We start from the raw sequence: 15,369 nt of genomic DNA on the forward strand, positions 1-15,369 counted from the left end.
ACATATTATTGATAATGTGTTTTTGCAACGTTTAAGCATGGAAATTGAATGTAATATAAGTTAGAAGAGCAAACAAACATTTGTTGGCGTTGATTAGTTTTGCACACAAAAATCCGGAACAATGAATTTTAGATACTTAAAACTATTGAGATGTTATGGGAGGAACATTAAAGGGTAAATCAGATTTTCAATAGCTTTTAGAGTTCTAGTTTTTTAAATCTAATCGTGACGGACAGACTGACCAACAGACAAAACGCACAAAAATAAGCTTCTTTTATTCGGATGGGGGCACTAAACAAAAAATAAATAAAATCTGATTTTTTAAAAAAAGTTTAAGGAATTGGTTTAGCTCCTGATCATGTTGCGACGTTACGCTACTGCACGAAAATCGCTGCATAAATAGTCCATTTAAAAAAATGTGCGTGATATTTACATACAAAGTGCATTATTAGCCTTTATAAACAAACAGAAATGTTTTCTTTTAATTTTAGCAGCTAGTTGACCAGAAAAAACGTCTTTAACTATTATTTGTATTTGTTGTAAACATTTCCTGTACATTTTAAAAATATATTTGACTTAGTGATACTGAAAATACACAAAAATTGTCCATCTTTGTTAGCATATTGTAACATTGCCTCCCTTACATTTACGTAATTGTTTTAGAATTGGTGTATTTTTATGAAAAAATCGCTTGCATAATTAATTTTATAAATTAAACGGTTTGCTTTTAGAAAACCAAAATTAGCCGTTGCACCTAAACTTTTCAAGCCGGATTTAATGATGAAATAATATTTTTCATATCTCTTCTAGTTTTCGAGATCTGAGTGTGACAGACGGACAGACGGACAGACGGACATTTTGCACAAACCTAATAGCGGCTTTTTCCCCTTACGGGGCCGCTAAAAATGGAGATAAAATTAGCAGTATTTATAAAAAGTGCAATAAGTATGCTGTTCTTATTTATTTATTTGTTTCACAAATAAAGTATTTTTAAAAAATTTGCTTATTAATGTTTTCTATACATATTTCCCCTATTTGTTTGTTGTGTCTTTAAATTCTTCAAGCTCAAATACAGCAGCACACAAAGATATATATATATATATTTTAAATCTAGAAAAGCTCTCACATTAAACACTAAACACTAAACTATAATTTTACAAAATGAAAACCTAATGAAACACAAAGAAACACAGAAGATAATGGCACATTCGTGATTCCATACGTTAGAACCAAATACTGGTACACGGCTCCTTCTTCGGTAGTGCAATAAGAGAATGGAATGGGTTGCCTGAATCAGCCAGGAAAACCAACAACTTAGCACAGTTTAAGGTATTGATTAACATGCATAACTAGATTGACACATGAAATGCGTAGGACGTAATTATCTTCTTTTTTGTTTGTTTGAAGTAACGTCTGTAACCAATAAGATAAGACTCAACGTTGGCGCTCGATGTCTGTCTATTTGTACGTTGACCAGTCGGGGACTATAAAGAAGACATGCGAAGGCTTTTAAGTGACCAGATAGGAACCCGTTCTTTAAGTGACCAGATAGGAACCCGTTCTTTAAGTGACCAGAGAGGAACCCGTTCTTTAAGTGACCAGGTATGAACCCGTTCTTTAAGTGACCAGAGAGGAACCCGTTCTTTAAGTGACCAGATATAAACACGTTCTTTAAGTGACCAGATATAAACACGTTCTTTAAGTGACCAGATATAAAGACGTTCTTTAAGTGACCAGATATGAACACGTTCTTTAAGTGACCAGATATGAACACGTTCTTTAAGTGACCAGATATGAACCCGCTCTTTAAGTGACCAGATATAAACCCGTTCTTTAAGTGACCAGATATGAACACGTTCTTTAAGTGACCAGATATGAACCCGTTCTTTAAGTGACCAGATATGAACACGTTCTTTAAGTGACCAGAGAGGAACCCGTTCTTTAAGTGACCAGATATAAACACGTTCTTTAAGTGACCAGATATAAACACGTTCTTTAAGTGACCAGATATAAAGACGTTCTTTAAGTGACCAGATATGAACACGTTCTTTAAGTGACCAGATATGAACACGTTCTTTAAGTGACCAGATATGAACCCGTTCTTTAAGTGACCAGACAGGAACCCGTTCTTTAAGTGACCAGATATGAACCCGCTCTTTAAGTGACCAGATATGAACACGTTCTTTAAGTGACCAGATATGAACACGTTCTTTAAGTGACCAGATATGAACACGTTCTTTAAGTGACCAGATATGAACACGTTCTTTAAGTGACCAGATATGAACACGTTCTTTAAGTGACCAGATATGAACACGTTCTTTAAGTGACCAGATATGAACCCGCTCTTTAAGTGACCAGATATGAACACGTTCTTTAAGTGACCAGATATGAACACGTTCTTTAAGTGACCTGATATGAACCCGCTCTTTAAGTGACCAGATAGGAACCCGTTCTTTAAGTGACCAGATATGAACCCGCTCTTTAAGTGACCAGATATGAACACGTTCTTTAAGTGACCAGATATGAACACGTTCTTTAAGTTACCAGATATGAACACGTTCTTTAAGTGACCAGATATGAACACGTTCTTTAAGTGACCAGATAGGAACCCGTTCTTTAAGTGACCAGATATGAACACGTTCTTTAAGTGACCAGATATGAACACGTTCTTTAAGTGACCAGATATGAACCCGCTCTTTAAGTGACCAGATATGAACACGTTCTTTAAGTGACCAGATAGGAACCCGTTCTTTAAGTGACCAGATATGAACCCGTTCTTTAAGTGACCAGATAGGAACCCGTTCTTTAAGTGACCAGATATGAATACGTTCTTTAAGTGACCAGATATGAACACGTTCTTTAAGTGACCAGATATGAACCCGCTCTTTAAGTGACCAGATATGAACACGTTCTTTAAGTGACCAGATAGGAACCCGTTCTTTAAGTGACCAGATATGAACCCGTTCTTTAAGTGACCAGATATGAACACGTTCTTTAAGTGACCAGATATGAACCCGTTCTTTAAGTGACCAGATAGGAACCCGTTCTTTAAGTGACCAGATATGAACACGTTCTTTAAGTGACCAGATATGAACACGTTCTTTAAGTGACCAGATATGAACCCGTTCTTTAAGTGACCAGATATGAACACGTTCTTTAAGTGACCAGATATGAACACGTTCTTTAAGTGACCAGATAGGAACCCGTTCTTTAAGTGACCAGATATGAACACGTTCTTTAAGTGACCAGATATGAACCCGCTCTTTAAGTGACCAGATATGAACACGTTCTTTAAGTGACCAGATAGGAACCCGTTCTTTAAGTGACCAGATATGAACCAATTCTTTAAGTGACCAGATATAATCCTGTTCTTTAAGTGACCAGATATGAACCTTTTCTTTAAGTGACCAGATATGAACCTTTTCTTTAAGTAACCAGATATGAACCTTTTCTTTAAGTGACCAGATATGAACCTTTTCTTTAAGTAACCAGATATGAACCCGTTCTTTAAGTAACCAGATATGAACCTGTTCTTTAAGTAACCAGATATGAATCTTTTCTTTAAGTAACCAGATATGAACCTGTTCTTTAAGTAACCAGATATGAACCTGTTCTTTAGGTGACCAGATATGAACCTGTTCTTTAAGTGACCAGATATGAACCTGTTCTTTAAGTGACCAGATATGAACCTGTTCTTTAAGTGACCAGATATGAACCTGTTCTTTAAGTAACCAGATATGAACACGTTCTTTAAGTGACCAGATATGAACCTGTTCTTTAAGTGACCAGATATGAACCTGTTCTTTAAGTGACCAGATATGAATCTGTTCTTTAAGTAACCAGATATGAACACGTTCTTTAAGTGACCAGATATGAACCCGTTCTTTAAGTGACCAGATATGAACCCGTTTTTTAAGTGACCAGATATGAACCCGTTCTTTAAGTGACCAGATAGGAACCCGTTCTTTAAGTGACCAGATATGAACCCGTTCTTTAAGTGACCAGATATGAACACGTTCTTTAAGTGACCAGATATGAACCTGTTCTTTAAGTGACCAGATAGGAACCCGTTCTTTAAGTGACCAGATAGGAACCTGTTCTTTAAGTGACCAGATATGAACCTGTTCTTTAAGTGACCAGATAGGAACCCGTTCTTTAAGTGACCAGATATGAACCTGTTCTTTAAGTGACCAGATATGAACCCGTTCTTTAAGTGACCAGATAGGAACCCGTTCCGTTACCTTGTATCCAATGATAGGCTCTTCACTTCTGGCATTGCTCACACCTTTCCACAAGACGAACACTGCGTTCCCTTTGTACGAGTTGACGTGAACATATTTGGGGTAAAAGTGAGGCTCTGAAAACAAAACAAAAGTAGATTAAAACTTGTTTTTAGTATAGAGTTCTACACAAATATTTATTATACCTGATAAAACAAGAATCAATTAAAAAAAATTAACCAATTTGGTTTCTTCACCTATCCCTTAGTCTGTTGGACCGCTGGGGCACCACATAAGATAAGTCAACCGTCTTTCTCCATTCCTGCCTTTTGCCTTGGATAGAGCCTCTTTCAATGGCAGGCCCGTCCATTCTTTTATCGTGTCCTCCCATCGCTTTCTCTGTCTCCCTCTGCTGCTTTTTCCTGGTACTGTTCCCTGAAGGAAGGTCTTTGCAAGCCCCGAAGACCTTGTAATATGGCCATAGAGTTTTATTTTCGTTTTTTTTTTTGTTGCTTTTTTCACAAAAGTTAGCTGGTCAACGTGGGGTCCGATTTTGGCCGGTTTAGTATAATTCTTGACAGGACTTTACAGAGATGGCTTATGTGGCTGCTGGTGAGGTAGTTTTGACATAGCTGTAAATTGCCTTTCTTTGGAAGAGTGATGATGAGTGACTGTCAGATCTTGCGGCAAATCTTTAAAAGTGCGTTTATCATGGTTTCTCCTCCAGCCTATTATTAGTAATTAACTGTTGTGTTTGGTATCAAAAAAGGGGGAATAAATGCTAATTTTAGTTAGATGTGGCAGTATATAAAAGTTATTCCCCTTTTTACTATTTGTACTCATTTTTTCTCTCACTTTTTAATTGGATGAAGTTAAAATTTTGTATAATTCTTCATAGTCGATGAGAATACACGAATCAAAGTAAATTTTAATTAATTAATTAAGCATTTAGGGGTAATTTCAAATTTTGTTTTATATAGTGTAATGGAGCGTATTCCTTCAGTTAAAAAATATATGGTTATGGTGTAATGTCCCCTATAAGTTTTAAAATGATTATATTTGGTTTATTTCAGATTTGCGTTTCTCATAATTCCACTACAAAAACAGATCTCCATTGTTTACAAGAGTTAAAAGTCTCTAAATACAAACTGTGGGAAATATTTAGTAGAAACATTTAGTTAACACGAATAGAGCAAGAAATGAAATTATGCCAATGGGGCTGGATGGGACATTAAAAAAAAAAAAGAACAAGGGGAAAACTTACAAAACATCCTCTGAAATGGAACCCACGGGGGAGATGAAACGCTGGGTGACCAAATCTAACATGAAGGAGCTCGGTAGAACTAGAAGAGGTCAGGGTGGACTTTAGAGGCGTAGTGAGTAATACGTTCGCCTGGGGCTAAGTACATTATTGGCGCCCCCACCCCATTTTCCATGAACATCACATAGAAATAAAGGCACTATATGAGGGTGGCGCCCTGGCCATCAAGACTCTTTGCCCCCTCACTACGCCTCTGGTAGACCCAGACAAAACAGAGGGGAATCGCCTAGAGCAGAGTCTGATGGAGACTTACTGTTGCGGCTCTATGCTCCACTAGAAATAAAAAGGATTGATCACAACCTGATTGAAAACTCAAGGACTAGACTCTATCTCGCTACCACAGGAGTAAAAGAAACTTTAAAGATTCGTGAAAAATTCTACTGGGTGGTAAAAACCTTCTGGGTGGACACCGATCTAGAAGACGGCTCTAACGATTTTACTAGCATTGTGTATCGTTGGGAATAATTTTTACCACCATATCATAAATCAGTTTGGAATTTGTAATAGGTTTCTCATTCAGAAACCAAACTGTTTACTACTGTATCGAGTAATAGGTTTCTCATTCAGAAACTAAACTATTTACTAATGTATCGAATAAGCGACACAAAGGTCAAACTACTTTCCCCAACCAACGCCGGGTCAACTGGATAGACTTGTAGATTCCTAAATAACAAGGATCTAAAACAAAATCTTATAATAATCTTGACATTATCTGCCTCAGGTGGTTAGATCTTTAAGACCAACTTAAAAACAACAAACAACGTTTCTCTATAATGTTATTCAAAAGGAACATTGTTATACTAATAAGAACAGACTGTCACGCCTTATCCTAAAATTTTTACGTACATTTATAATAAAAAAAATAATCTTTTATTGTCCGTACGGAAATTTGTCTTACAATTTGTGCATTACACCAAACAAAAAACATAATTTAGAACTATAACTATATCCTTTGTACCAATTTTGTGACTATAAACACGAAATATAAATAAATGTACGTTTAAAGAATTATATTTTCACATAAATTAGTCTCATATAATTGATAATTAGTTACTTGTGGAGGTTTCTCTACTAGTGATTTGGGAAAGCGGTCATAGTAATAGAGTTCAGCTTGTATACAATGGCGTGGAACTTATGACTGAGTGATGTACACGAACAATTTTTTGTGTTGATTAGCCCGCTTTGTGGTACATAACAGTTTCAGGAATTCAATCGCTCCAACAAAAACATGTATACTTCTTGGAACCTTTGGGCTTTCATAGGAAACAAGCACAGATCTTTCCGAAAGAATCCCAATAACTTCGTTTGTCTACAACACTGAACAATGGACAACCAAATGATCGTCAGCTTTGGACAGTTTATGAACAATTTTAACGTGAACTGTTGTGTAAACCGTAAACTTATGTTAGTGTCTTATGTGTTGTTGGCAATGTCATCTCTTCAGTACTGAATAAACAAAACAAAAAATAAAAATAATAATTACTTCTCTCTGTTAATAGCTAAAAATGTTTAAAATGTTTCCGATGTTCCTTTAGAGTTGAAGATAATCTACTTTCTAGCCCAAGCAGGACGACGTGGGATGGCAGCGGGTAGCGTATGAGCCTGTGACCATCAAGACAACAGCAATAGTCCAGCGCGCAACCGCACGACCGGGCAGCCATGAAAGATGTTTAGAAAAATAAAATGTTTAACCCTACCAAATTCTCCCCCCCCCCCCCAAAAAAAAAAAAATCCTGGTTACGACAATGTAGGTATAAAGCTACTTAGATTTTAGAAATATTTTTTGATATAGACTTAGATCTAATACGCACATTTAAAGACAGTAGTCTAGAGAAGAGTACTGGATCTAGTTAGTAATAGTGTATTGATATTGTGTTGTTGTCAAAATGAATTCTGGCAGTTCAGCTAATGATTTATACATTAGACGGTGCGCAAAATGTTCTTGAGCATCTATTTCATTACGCAACTGTTTTCTAAATACATGCGGAAATTCCCACTGACGTGTGTTCAAAATAATAAGAAGTGAGCCGAATTTAATTTAAGAGCATTATATTTTGAAAAATGAGAACGGTAAAAAACAGCCACTTCCCAGTGTCACCAATTAGCTTGTAATTGTTTTACCCAAAGACTGTGAAATTTGTAGGAAAATCAATAGAGCCGTTTTCGAGAACCTTGTCAACCTAACTTGCACCAATGAAGAGTTTGCGAGATAATACGGGGAATCGTAATAGTCATGAAAAGGGAGCTAAGAATTCAATCCCACTTCAAGAGACACACGAACTTTCTGTTAGTACAAATCACTTACGAGACCCAAAGGTTTTGCCATAGGCGTCTTCACTGAGGGTTCCCATCCCCGCTGTGGTGAAAACCTGCACGTTGACCCAGTAGTAGGAATCTGGCTCCAGCCCAACGAGGATCTCAGAACCGCAGTCGTCATAGCAGTACATATTGGATGAGTCCATGCCCTCGCCAGGCCTCCAGTAGTTGATCTGTTGCAAGGGGAAGTAAGGCAAAACAAGAAAAACGTAAAAAAAAAGGGTTTATATTTCGTGTAATGGAATCAATTAGTTTGGATCAGTTCATCTGTATTTATATCTGGAATTGCTTTCACGTAATACAGCTGTGCGATTAGAAATATTTTTACCAATTTTTTTTTGTTTAGCTTTTAGCTTTCTCAATGCTCTATGATCTTGTCTGGACCAGTTGGGAAAGAGAGAGGGAAGAAAGGGGTATCTTGGTGAATGTTTACATGATCGTTTTTTAAATGCATAAAAAAATTTTAGCAAAGGGTTTAAAGAGTCCTCAAGGGGACTAATTCTACTTATATTACCACATCTGTCAAGTACGATTTCTTTCCATTGTTTAATATACCAAACTAAATAATTAATACCAATAGTTAATGAAGTAATTGGTTACATTTTTTTTTCATTGATTCTTGTGTTGGCATTTAAAAGAAATAATTGTGCGAAATTTCAGCTTGATCCGAGATTGGGTATCGGAGAAATAACATGTACAAACCTCTTACCAGATAGACAGACAAATAGAGTGCGTTAATATAAGCTTTGCAAAGATGTGCTTTAAGCAAAACAATTTTGGTTTAGTTATCAGATTTTATGCAGAGATCCACTTACCAAATAGAATAACTACGAAAGACATTATCTATTTAGAACATAACCCAAGAAATTATAACACATAATAGGGGACACAATACTCACAGCTATAATATAAAAAAAAAAAGTGGGGTGATGTTGTATGGATCAGACAGCATGAAGAGTGAACGTCCTTGGAAAACGGTTCCAATTTAGTTAATGATTAGCATTTCCGTATCGGTAAGTTCAAAACAAAGAATGAACATTATAAATAATTACGTTATCACAACTGTCAGTATTTAAGAAACTAAAACCAAAAGAAGCCCGAACGACTAAAGACTAGTTACCCAATATTACTCAAGCCATCCAATTACTATAATAACCAATAGGATTGGGCCTGCCACACTGCGTACTGACAATCATCAATGCTTGCGTACTGCTAAGGCAGCCTCTGCAGGAAAGATCTAAAAAAGAACATCAAGCTGCATAAAACCTTACCCCATAACCAACGACTCGTCCTCTGATGTACTCTCTCAACAGTGGGATAGGGGTCCAGCGTACTACCAGGGCCGTAGCATTGTACGACTCAACATATACTTGTGTAGCCGCACCGAGTGGCACTGGAATGAATCAAAGTCAAAGAAATGAACATTGCGCTTGTGAAACACTTCTATCGGTATGGACTATTTCTTTGAAGCACTCACTGTCAGCCTGGGACATGATGATGACCACTGAAGAGTTAGGACCATGACCGATGCTGTTAAAGCCTGCTATCTTGACCTCGTACTCTAAATAATAGTTGTCCGCTCCGACAGTAGCTGCATACTTGTTTTCTTCAAACACTTCTCCCTAGAATAAAATAACATATGGTTAAAGTGACGGTTAGATGGTTATAGTGACGATCAGATGGTTATAGTGACGGTTAGATGGTTTAAACAGATAAAAAATATCTTGTAGGTCTCACCATTGTACAGGGAAGTTCTAAGAATGGAGAAAAAGGAAAATTAAATATTTCAATCAAAAATGAGAATGAAAGTAAATACTTCTAAAGGAACACATTAAAAAGTGCTAAAATGACACGAGAGCAAAAGTGAATATTAACAATGATAATAACTATAATTAAGAAACGTAAGTTTATTAAGGAACATAGAACATTAGGTTGTTATCTAGATCTTTATTAACAAAAGCGAAATTCTTGTTTTCTTCAGACATAAACAGCCTTCAAAAAATTGACACAACTATATATAGATACATTCATTAGAGCCCTATTATAGTTATTAGTACAATTTTAGTGTTAAAATTATTACATGGTAACCAGCAATACTAATATTTATTACCAACTTACAAGATTCCATTTGGCATCCAGCGATGTCGATTTTTTCCTGTAGTAAATTTTATACCCAACATCGTTGCCCGTCAGATCTTCGGGTGCCAGGAGCTAGAAAAGGTGTGAAGTGTTTCATTACATACAAACTAGTCATCGGACCCGTCTAACATACGAGTAGATACCTACACATTTTTTTTTAAACAAAGTAATTTTTTTTTGTTAGTTAGCACCTTAGTTTAAGTTTTCAGTTGACACTAACTTACATCCCATTCCAAGGCCAGAATTCCAACTGGACCCCAACCTTCTCTGATTCCTGTCACCATAGCAACTGGGGCGGCGTCCGGAACTTTGTAAAGAGCTGAAAAAAATGAACGCCAATTTTTTTGTTGTCTCAAGTAATTTTGTTTTCTATTGAAGGAGAATTATTTACATTAAATTTACAACGCAAACATCTGCTACTTTTAACCTTCAAAGTGCTGACCTAGTGCTTAGAAGCTAAACTACAACACGTGTCTGAATGGTTAAGGCATACAATTAAGAATGCCATTATTTATACAACATCAACGAATCTTTTAAACCATGCGACATCAGCCGTTAATATTCGAACCAGAGAACTGCTAAAAAATGAATTCTATTCATAAATGACACTGGGAAAACTGGAAAGGATCAAGACGTCTGTGTGTAGTCACGCAAAGAACTGTTTATTTTGTGTCAGCTCTATTTGTGTAAATGTTTTTATTGCCGGTTATTTTTGAGAAAAGAGTCCTTATAATCCCGACACATGTCGGATCCCAAGACAATGGACCTCATTCACCAATCGTAAACAAACAACATTTTGTCACTTGGTTCTCTATATCTTCTATACAAATTACGCTATCCATAAAGGCTGTCATGTGACACGTAATTTTCATTGTTTTATCAATATAATCACATGGCTAAATGTTGTTTGTTTACGATTGGTGCATGAGGTCCATTATACAACCTTGGATAACCTTTTTCGTCTGATTAACCAAAAAAAAAAAAAGAGTTTACCTATTACTACATAATAGAAGTAGTATTTGAATACGCCCGCAGATTACTAAGCTATTCATGTAGCTTCGCGCTTATCACTCATCAATATTGTAATTATTATTAACATCAATATTGTTCGGAATAGCAAAATGTCATAAGCAAGGGCACAAAAGGGACATCACTCATTAATTGACACTACATCATTTATGTTTTTGTTTCGACTTTGTGCATTACAAAGCTTGGTAAGGAGCAGCCTCGTTTTCATACACCATGATCAGCACGTGATAATACTGAAAAGTAATTAGCCTAACCAAGGCGTGTACTCACATGAAGGCAAGGACGGAGGCCCGGCTCCATATCTGTTGTAGGCGATGATTCTAAATCTGTAGGACGAGCCTGGCTTGAGTCCAGGCACATCATAAATACATCTCCCCTCTCTGTTGTGGTCAACGGCATCGACATAGGCAATGTCTGGGGGGGGGGGGGACACCATATTAAATAAACATTAAAACAGAGATCCAAAATGTGAAATCGTTGAAATATAAAACTGGACCAAAAACGAGAACTGTCGGATTTGTGTCGAGTTGCATAAACAGAGTTGTGTTTCCTGGGCGCCTAATTACAAAAGTGAACAAATGCCTGATACCCATCGCCCCAAATCTCCATAAAAAGATTGCACTGTATGCTATTCATGCTAAAATACGAAACAAACATTAGCTTAACTTAGGTATATAGATTTATGTTCTAATTATGGTTGCGACATGTATCTTTAAAAGAACAACAGCAATGAAATAACTCGGAAGCCAAGTAATAATTTACTGTGTACTGTTAACATGATGTAACACAACACAAAAATAACATATGCAGGACACTCTTAAACTTTGATGTTAACTCTTTCTCTCCTAACTGACGATACCAACGTTTGATTCCAACAGAATGTAGTAAATAATTTAGGTGAGAAAGAGTTAATGAAATGCATATATTAAAATTAATTAAAATGGACAACAATAGAAACCTGTCACTGTCCCTAATTTAAAAAAAAAGAAAACTATCACTCTTACGGTTAGGGTAAGTCCCCAGAAAAAGTACCCCTTTTAGACCTTGCGATCTATAGGGCAGATGATATAAATGTCATCTGTGCCACGTGGCAACCACTTTAATTTTCTCAAACTAATGTCAGGTACCCAGATTCGAGATACGAACCCACGACCTCGGCTCAAAACCCAAGCGCTTTACCATACGGTCACAACGGCCGTGTCCACAAGAAAGCAACAAAAAAAAAGATAGGTCCTCGAAGTGCACTGTTAAGTCTTTTGGAGTGACATTGAGACTAAAACATGAGAAATGGCTAGATTGTTTAGCAGACTAGGATTTGTCACGTGACCCGTTTAGTTACCATCTTTGAGCATCCTCCAGGTTTCATTAAAGTTGGTGTTGAACTCAATTCGAAACTTGGTGATCTCCGCCATGTTGGTGGGGCCCAGTGCCCACTTGATGGTGGCGTCACGGTCTGTGATCTTGGCAATGACACCGCCACACTCTCCCGGGGGACCTAATGTACAATTACAGAGAATGTCCATCTTACGTAAATATGCAAAGGGAGAATGTCTTTTTCATTTCAATAATCACACAGGTAATGTCTATTTTACTTTTAGAATAACACAGGTAATGTCTATTTTACTTTTAGAATAACACAGGTAATGTCTATTTGACTTTTAGAATAACACAGCAAATGTCAATTTTACTTTTAGAATCACACAGGTAATGTCAATTTTACTTTTAGAATCACAAAGGTAATGTCTATTTGACTTTTAGAATCACACAGGTAATGTCTATTTGACTTTTAGAATTACACAGGTAATGTCTATTTGACTTTTAGAATCACACAGGTAATGTCTATTTGACTTTTAGAATCACACAGGTAATGTCAATTTTACTTTTAGAATCACAAAGGTAATGTCTATTTGACTTTTAGAATCACACAGGTAATGTCTATTTGACTTTTAGAATTACACAGGTAATGTCTATTTGACTTTTAGAATCACACAGGTAATGTCTATTTGACTTTTAGAATTACACAGGTAATGTCTATTTGACTTTTAGAATTACACAGGTAATGTCTATTTTACTTTTAGAATCACACAGGTAATGTCAATTTTTACTGCAATTCAAATACATATTTATAATGTTCATTTTGTATTTAAAATATCACATGTAATGTTCATTTTTACTCTCACATATACATCCATAATGTGCATTTGAACTTTAATATACACATAGGGAATTGCCATTTTACTTCAATAGACACACACATAGATTTCCTATTTAACTTTAATTTGTTTCTTACATTACTAAGCTACTTCATTTGCACAGTTTAGCTAATGATAGATCAAATTATACACAAGTTGTGTTTTTCTGAAAAAGTTTTCATTGCTTGATCAAAACACTTATGTACATTTTTGATGTGCAAATAGATTAATTCCCCACCAATTGTAGGAGACTATTTATAGACTATGACTTTGTAGGCTCTACCTATGAACAGTAACTAAATCTATTCTTTTGGTAATAAGTCTATACTGTCAAATCCAATAATTTAAAATTTTTTTTTTTTTCACATATTGTATGATTACAATTAAGGCTTGCATGGATATTGAATTGAAACAATTATGAGACGAGATTCTCTGGTCTAGTAGTCTCAGTCTCAACACATTTCTGACAAAGACTCTCCGTCCCCACCTCTAATACCGCTGTCACCATGGAAACAGTCCACCAAGCATTTACTGGGTAATACTTCAATGTTTCGACCTACCAAACACCTGCAGGTAAGCTGTATGCCTGACACTATCATCAGACGTCACAGCTGAACAGCCGTAAGTTCCTGTGTGGTAGACTTGTGCATTGGTTATGTACAGCCCCGTTAGAGAGGTTTGGGTTCCCTAGAGATATACATTAAAACAGCATTGTATTACATCGTATTATCCTTATGTAATCTATATATTTTTTTTTCTATTTTAATCATTTTTCTCTACAACCAAACAAGATAAACAGATCCTAGAATTTAAGTCTACTAATCTGGCACTAAAACGAACACACCATCACTAAATGTAGCACTAAAATCAAATATTTGTGGCCTTTTGGTATCACATAATTTGTCTGTATCATCTCGTAATCTGACTCAATAGGGTTAGGAACATGTCACGTAACTAAAACAAAGTATCCCTTTAAGAAATTTCAGCAATTATTGGGTTTGGGTTAGGGTTAACGGGCGTGTTTCGTGGCCTACTGGATGACGAAACGTGCTCATCCAATAAATTGGACAAAAAGCATTTAATGTATGTTTCCATTTGAAAAATAGACATTATATAAAAAAAATTAAAATCTCATGACCAGGATAAGAACCCAAGACCTATACCACTCAGCCACCAAGTCCTCTACCATCGCTTGATCTTATGGTGAACCTGCCATCACACAATTTTCTACCATCACGTGATGTGACTATGGGGCACTTACCATCTCTTGATTAATCTCTGTTATACAACTATCATCTCTTAATGTGACTATTCAAATAACAACGTGGCCTTAAGATGGGCCTACCATCACATAATGTGGCTCCACCGTCATGTGACATGGCTCTATGGCGTACCTACCAAGACGTAATGTGGCTCTATCGCGTAGTTGATAGGTCGACCGTTGAGATCCCAGACGTAGACCATGTCTTTCTGAGCCTCGTCATAGGAGGCCTGACATCGCAGGAAGGCAGTGGCGTTGACTTGGACTTGAGTGTTGGAGGGTTTCACTGTCATAACAGTCTTAGCTTCGGGACAAAGTCAGAGTTTAGAGTTTAGAGTTAATATCATCATTTTCTTATTGTATATGAATGCAAAAATATCATTGCAAACCAAAAGACCAAATCCTATATAATTTAAGAAATAAATTGAAGACAAAATATGGAGTCCTATCTAACGTCATGGAAAATGTTTTCTTATCAAAAGTAAACTTAAACCAATGGTTGCCAGGTCTTGTGGTTTCTCTTCGAACTGTCGTCATGACGGTCACAAATATTAACCCCTGCCATCCTGCGTAAGGTTTGGGCTAGGTTGAAATAATATTCATTCCTATAGGAACATTTGAAACTTATAAAACAAATAAACAATCAAAATAACAAAGCTTATCTAAAGGGAAGAACCCCGAACTATATCACTGAAAAATGTAGAAGCTATTTCCTTTCTTCATATCAAATAAATAAACAAATAATTAATTGACTAATTGGTTAATTTTGTAATTGATTCTTGATTTGTTAGGTAAAAAAAAATGTTGAAAGTTTTAACTTGACCGAGAATGGTTAGAGGAGAAATAAACTGTACACTTATTTAAGGGGACATAATCCAACATATTTAACAG

General features: G+C 36.2%; 1 protein-coding gene across 2 annotated transcripts in view; it reads right to left on the reverse strand.

The window, feature by feature from the left end:
- LOC106065335 (contactin-like) overlaps window positions 1-15,369 on the reverse strand; it is a 57,646-nt gene that overhangs the window by 6,254 nt on the left and 36,023 nt on the right. For both annotated transcript variants that reach the window (XM_056005007.1, XM_056005008.1), the window contains 10 exons: window positions 14,616-14,782; window positions 13,778-13,904; window positions 12,365-12,520; window positions 11,296-11,439; window positions 10,221-10,315; window positions 9,976-10,068; window positions 9,335-9,479; window positions 9,129-9,250; window positions 7,847-8,030; window positions 4,242-4,357 (listed from right to left, as the gene is read on the reverse strand). In XM_056005007.1, coding sequence (XP_055860982.1) covers window positions 4,242-4,357; window positions 7,847-8,030; window positions 9,129-9,250; window positions 9,335-9,479; window positions 9,976-10,068; window positions 10,221-10,315; window positions 11,296-11,439; window positions 12,365-12,520; window positions 13,778-13,904; window positions 14,616-14,782 — 1,349 coding nt within the window. The remainder of the gene's footprint in view (window positions 1-4,241; window positions 4,358-7,846; window positions 8,031-9,128; window positions 9,251-9,334; window positions 9,480-9,975; window positions 10,069-10,220; window positions 10,316-11,295; window positions 11,440-12,364; window positions 12,521-13,777; window positions 13,905-14,615; window positions 14,783-15,369) is intronic.

Source organism: Biomphalaria glabrata, chromosome 11 (genome assembly GCF_947242115.1).
Source record: "Biomphalaria glabrata chromosome 11, xgBioGlab47.1, whole genome shotgun sequence".
NCBI classification, from domain to species: domain Eukaryota; kingdom Metazoa; phylum Mollusca; class Gastropoda; family Planorbidae; genus Biomphalaria; species Biomphalaria glabrata.